Source organism: Oryx dammah, unplaced genomic scaffold (assembly GCF_014754425.2).
Source record: "Oryx dammah isolate SB20612 unplaced genomic scaffold, SCBI_Odam_1.1 HiC_scaffold_3, whole genome shotgun sequence".
In the NCBI taxonomy this organism is placed as follows: domain Eukaryota; kingdom Metazoa; phylum Chordata; class Mammalia; order Artiodactyla; family Bovidae; genus Oryx; species Oryx dammah.
In genome coordinates this window covers 114,654,942-114,661,374 of record NW_024070187.1, presented here as the reverse complement: position 1 = coordinate 114,661,374, position 6,433 = coordinate 114,654,942, and the positions used below count along the sequence as shown (strand labels likewise).

Sequence of the window (6,433 nt, the reverse complement as noted above, 5' to 3'; positions counted from 1 at the left end):
GCGTCGCCTGCTCTGGCTAGAAAGGCAGCCTGCAGAGGTCTGAGGCCTGGGGCTGTTCCGCCAGCGACGGACTTGGGACCCTTTGGGACAGAGAAGGCTAGCTGCTCCCGGGGGGCAGCTGAACATGCTCAGCAGTTCAGGTGAGCGCCCTCAGACATGCAGGGGGCTGCTGAGCTGGGTTGGTGAAACCCAGGGCGCACCTGTGGGTGTGATGGGTGTAAGCAGGTTTGATCGCTGGTTTCCGTAGGCAGGTAAGAACAGGCGTTAACGGTTCTGTGTCTTAGTGGTGCTGTCTCACCCTTGCGATCACTCATGCTCTCGTTTATCCCGTCTGCCCCCTTGTTTGAGCACCGATCCCTGGCCCCTCCAGGCCTTGCTGACAGCCTTTGGGAGCGCTCTGGCCGTGCTGGCGGCAGTTTTCTCAGCGCAGGGTCAGGCCAGCCAGCGGCGGTGCGCACCCCGGTGAGGATGGCAGGGGCAGCGCCGGGGCTGGGTGCAGAGCCGGGCTTCCAGCTGGGTGGAGCAGGGGAGCGTGTGGGCAGTGCTCCGGCCAGAATGGCCTTGGCAGGGTCCTGGTCTGCGGGCCCGCCTGCCGGGCGCACAGCATGGGCTCTCCACCTGGCGCCAGAGGCCGCCGTCCTCCGTCCACTCTGCTCAGGAACCTTGGCCGGTGAGGCTGCGTCGGGAAGGCTGTACCTGGCCTCCCTGCTCGCCTGCGGCCAGCTGCGCCTCTCTCAGCACTCTCTGGGATTTGCAGGGTGGTTCCGCTAAGCTGCACGTGATGCCTCTGGGCTCCTGCCGATTTGGATTAAAACCTTGTCTGCTACTTGCTCACCTGGTGACTTTAGGCCTGTTTTAAACCTGGGCGCCTGTCTGTGTCTTTCATGGCTAATTTTATTTTTCTGATAGCGAGGTTGATAGTAGAGAGGATCTGGAATCATGATCTTTCCTCTTCCTCCTGCCCACCCTCACCCTTCAGTTTAGGACCTGTTTGAAAAGTGGAGGTGGATAGTGAGGCTGGAGTTGAATTCATAACTGCTGACAAGCTTGGAGGGAGGCCGGGCTTGGATGTTTTTATGTGTGGCTGCTGTCAGGCTCCTAGATGTTTATCTTGACTTGAACTTGGACAGCCCGCCTCAGAGGTGGCTTGGCTCTGTCGGTGCACTCAAGCCAGATTGCCGCCCCAGCCTTGAGCCCTGAGTGCAGACACCTCTAGAACCGGGGCTTCGACCTCTGTTGCTGTTTGTGGCTGGACTGAGCAGCCTGTGGAATCTTAGGTCCTCAACCCAAGCCCTCAGCAGTGAAAGCAAGGGGTCCGAACCACTAGACCTCCAGGGAATTCTCTGAACTCTGTTGATGGTTAAAAGAAAAAAGAAAATGCCCTAGTGCTTTCTCAGTCTGAATTGAGGCTAACGCTTCCTAGCATGTGGGGGGGACACAGAAGGCTAGGTGAAGGGGTGAAGACAGATTTCTGCCTCCTCCTTAGATGTTCTTTATGGTATCGCTCTTTTGTTTGAGGTATGTATTATGAGTTTCTAGAACACTCAGCAGTTTCATTCGACAGAGTCCTGGTTTGGTGTTTCTCAGTGTGGACACGTGCACTGGAGTGTGAGAGCTGTAAGGTGTGAATGGCCCTGGCTTTGTGGCTCATGTTTTGAAAACACTTTGTTTTTCTTTTTTCTGTTCCAGACTCCTTTTAATTTTGGCATGAATCATAGAACACCACCCTACCCTGCTGGGGATTACTGTCTTCTGTGCAGAAGCGAGCGGAAAGACTCTCCGTTCTTAGAGAGTGGCGTGAAGACCGCGAGCAAGCTGGCCCTGTCCGTGGCTCCCAAGGGCAGCAGCGCGCTGCACCTGCCGCTCTGGGTGTGCCCCGACTGCCGGCGGACCGTGGAGAAGGGCGAGCGCCACGGCGGCCCCGAGCAGCCGGCGGTGAGTGCCTGCGGGGCTGCGCCTGGCCGGGCGCCTCCCGAGCTGCCTGCAGGCCGGCCCGTCCGCGAGCTTGGCGGCCCACAGGGCGGGTCTCGGCGTTTTACGGCAGGTCGCAGGATTTCTTTGGCGGTACAATTTGTTGAAAAACTAGGCGGCTTTGTGTGCGCTCAGTTCTAGACTATTCCGTTGCTGGTAACTTGCCTGAACTTCTCCCCCAGACGCAGTTCTCAGGCCAGGCTCCCCGCCCCACTCTGCCCCCTCCCTTTTCAAGCCTCAGCTCAATGAAGCCTTCTTGAGAGCATCAGCATCTTCAGCCTAGACAGCGTCTTCGTGGGCCCTGGTTGTGAAAGGGCTTTGGTTTTTTTCTTCTTGAATCAATTCATGGCTGTGCCGGGTCTTGGCGGCTGCCCTTGGGCTCCGTCTGGCGTGGAGCGCAGGGGCCTGCTGGCTGCGGGCTCCCCCTGCGGTTCTTCTCGTCGCAGAGCACAAGCTCGCGGGCGCACAGGCTCTGGAGCGGTGGTGCTCATTGGGCTTAGTTGCCCCGTGGCGTGTTGGACCTTCCCAGACCAGGGATTAAACCCGTGTCCCCTGCACTGGCCGGCAGAGCCTTAGACGCTGGACCACCATGGGGTCCCGAAAGGGCTTTCAGACCTGTCCTTTGGGATCTGGAGGGAGTTGCCTTGCAGCCTTGCGAGGCCCCGCGCTCTCGCCGTCTGTACCTTTGGTCCCCGCCTGCTGGCTGTTTCTGAGCTGTGGTCTCTGCTCCTGCCCCTGCATGCGGCCGTGGCAGGCCCCCCCCCCCCCCCCCCCCCCCCTCCTGCTTCCCGCCCCCAGGCCGGCGGCCCCCTTGAGCCCCCCCTCAGGCCCACTGCCGCGTGGTGGAAGCCCCCTCCCCGCCCTCCGCTGGGCTGTGGCTTCTGTTTCAGGGTTTCCCGGGAGGCAGCGCCAGCTCAGGCGCAGGCGCAGCTCAGAGCCCCGTCGCTGTCAGGACAGAAGTGGGCTTCTCACTGGTGTGACTCCCGCGCAACCCTCTTTCCTGCTCTGCCCTTGTCAGCACTTCTTTCTAATGTACTGTGTATTTTACGTACTCACTTTGTCTTTTTCCTTCACTGGAATATACGCTCCAAAAGGGCAGCTCTTTCTGTGTATTTTCTCACCAGAAGCCGGGCTCGGTTAGTCAGTTCAGTCCCAGTTGTGTCCCAGAGGCTGCAGTGCACCAGGCCTCCCCGTCCATCACCAGCTCCGCCCTTCAGGCATCTCGGGCACCAACACGAGTGGGTGAGCGCGTGAAGAAACGAGCGGATATGGAACGAGAGACTGAGAGGGCGGCACAGGCGGTCCTCGCTCCTTCACCTGCAGGTCTTCATGCTTTCACCACCTTATTCCACTCTCATTTCCTTTCTTGTCCACTTAAAGTGTTTGGTCTTTTTCCAGTTTTGTAGTTGTTCAGTCAGTCGTGTCTGACTCTCTGCAACCCCATGGACGGCAGCACACCAGGCCTCCCTGTCCATCACCATCTCCCGGAGCTGCACAAACTCCTGTCCATTGAGTCGGGGATGCCATCCAGCCATCTCATCGCTGTCAGTCCGTCTCTTCTTGCCCTCAGTCTTCCCCAGCACCAGTCTTTCCTAACAAGTCAGCCCTTCGCATCAGGTGGCCAGAGTATTAGAGCTTCAGCTTCAGCATCAGTCCTTCCAATGAATATTCAGGATTGATTTCCTTTAGGATTGACTGATTTGATCTCCTTGCAGTCCAAGGGCCAAGTCCAACTTCTCCAGCACCACAGTTCAAAAGCATGAATTCCTTCGCGCTCAGCCTTCTTTATGTTCTGACTCTCACATCCATATGTGACTGCTGCAAACACCATAGCTTTGACCATACAGACCTTTGTCCGCAAAGTGACGTCTCTGCTTTGGAATGTGCTGTCGAGGTTTGCCCTCAGCTGTTCGGTGGAGGTCTGTTGAGCGTTCCTGATCCTTGTTTGTTCTTTGTTCACTTCCAGTGGGCATTCTTGAGTCTTCCCCCAGCTCATGTGTTCTCTTTGCTCCCTAAGCTTTCCTGTCCTTGGCTCCTGTTTCCAGTCCAACTCCTCTGCAGCGGCCTGACTGCTTTGGGAGAATAGTTGCTATGTCCGTCCAGGTTTGGAGGCAAGTGGAAAGTCCTGGCATGGCCCGTAAGTCTCTCCAGGATGAGTGTCGTTTCCTGACTCTCATTTTGCCTGGACAGTGCATACACAGATGAGGCTTCTCTCTTCATCAGAAACGTGGTCCCCGGGGCCACAGAGGTGTCACGTCACCGGCGTCCGTAGGGTTAAACCTGCAGCTGCTTTTGTGTGGCGGGCTTCTGGGTGCGAGCTGCTTAAGGCTGCCGAACATTCCTTTTTCCCAGGGAGACGTAATTTACAGCTAGTAAAACTCACCCACTTGAAGTGTACGTATAGTTCCCTGGGCTTTGAGAGATTGATGCAGCTGTGTAAACACTTCACCACGGTTAAGACACGGATCCCCCAGATGGCGCCTTGCTCCCTGGGTGGTGGCCCTCCCCCCCGCAGCCCCTGGCGTCCCCTGGCGCGGCCTCTGTCCCCACGGCTCTGCTGTCTCCAGGGCGCCGCGGGTGCCGCTTCGCCTGGTGTACTGCTCCGAGCGTGTGCGCCGGTAGCGTGTTCCTTGTTTTCACCGCATGAGCTGTAGAGACAGGCTGCAGCTGTGTGGGTCTGTTTATCGTTGATGTGTGTTTCTGTCATCTCCAGACTTGGACTGTTCTGAGTCGAGCTGTTGTGAGCGTCCTTGTGCAGGTCTTTCTGCAGACAGCCTTTGTACGCCTGACTGGCCTGGTTTGCTTCGGTCTGGTTGAGAACCTGGCATCTGCCTGTGAAGGGAGTCAACCTCATTGAGGCTCCTGGAAGGAGTCTTGTCTTGCGTGTCTTTTGGAGCCTCGTAAAGTGACGTGGGATGTGTTGCTGCTCCTGGTCTTCTCTGGAGAGTTTGTTCAGTGCTGGGGGGTGTGGTGGTGGCGGCTGCTGCAGTGTCAGAGGCATGTACAGTGTTGGTGGGGTGTGTAGATTGTGGTGGCGGGGGTGTGTGTATATAGTGGGGTGTGTGTATAGTGCTGATGTGTAGACTGTACACGTCATCGGTTCAGTTCAGTCACTCAGTCGTGTCCGACTCTTTGCGACCCCATGAACCACAGCACGCCAGGCCTCCCTGTCCATCACCAACTCCCGGAGTTCACTTAGACTCACGTCCATCGAGTCCGTGATGCCATCCAGCCATCTCATCCTCGGTTGTCCCCTTCTCCACCTGCCCCCAATCCCTCCCAGCATCAGAGTCTTTTCCAATGAGTCAAATCTTCGCGTGAGGCGGCCAAAGTACTAGAGTTTCAGCTTTAGCATCATTCCTTCCAAAGAATACCCAGGGTTGATCTCTTTCAGAATGGACTGGTTGGATCTCCTAGCAGTCCAAGGGACTCTCAAGAGTCTTCTCCAACACCACAGTTCAAAAGCATCAATTCTTCGGCACTCAGCCTTCTTCACAGTCCAACTCTCACATCCATACATGACCACAGGAAAAACCATAGCCTTGACTAGATGGACATTAGTCAGCAAAGTAATGTCTCTGCTTTTGAATATGCTATCTAGGTTGGTCATAACTTTTCTTCCAAGGAGTAAGCATCTTTTAATTTCATGGCTGCAGTCACCATCTGCAGTGATTTTGGAGCCCCCCAAAATAAAGTCTGACACTGTTTCCCCTGTTTCCCCATCTATTTCCCATGAAGTGATGGGACCTGATGCCGTGATCTTCGTTTTCTGAATGTTGAGCTTTAAGCCAACTTTTTCACTCTCTTCTTTAACTTTCATCAAGAGGCTTTTTAGCTCCTCTTCACTTTCTGCCATAAGGGTGGTGTCATCTCCATATCTGAGGTTATTAATATTTCTCCCGGCAATCTTGATTCCAGCTTGTGTTTCTTCCAGCCCAGCGTTTCTCACGATGTACTCTGCATATAAGTTAAATAAGCAGGGTGACAATATACAGCCTTGACGTACTCCTTTTCCCATTTGGAACCAGTCTGTTATTCCATGTCCAGTTCTAACTGTTGCTTCCTGACCTGAATACAGATTTCTGCAGAGGCAGGTCAGGTGGTCTGGTATTCCCATCTCTTTCAGAATTTTCCACAGTTCATTGTGATCCACACAGTCAAAGGCTTTGGCATAGTCAATAAAGCAAAAATAGATGTTTTTCTGGAACTCTGGCTTTTTCCATGATCCGGCAGATGTTGGCAATTTGATCTCTGGTTCCTCTGCCTTTTCTAAAACCAGCTTGAACATCAGGGAGTTCACAGTTCACGTATTGCTGAAGCCTGGCTTGGAGAATTTTGAGCATGACTTCACTAGCATGTGAGATGAGTGCAGTTGTGCTGTAGTCTGAGCATTCTCTGTTGTTGCCTTAGCGGTGGTGGTGTGTGCAGGGGCAGTGGTGTGTAGTGGTGGCGGGGGGGGTGT

General features: G+C 55.1%; 1 protein-coding gene across 1 annotated transcript in view; it reads left to right on the top strand.

Annotated features, from left to right (window-relative positions):
- The first annotated feature begins 1,573 nt into the window (after window positions 1–1,573).
- Window positions 1,574–6,433, top strand: part of FAM193A (family with sequence similarity 193 member A) — an 82,291-nt gene continuing 77,431 nt past the window's right edge. Inside the window, exon 1 of the mRNA XM_040237674.1 lies at window positions 1,574–1,935. Coding sequence (XP_040093608.1) covers window positions 1,708–1,935 — 228 coding nt within the window. The 5' untranslated portion in view covers window positions 1,574–1,707. The remainder of the gene's footprint in view (window positions 1,936–6,433) is intronic.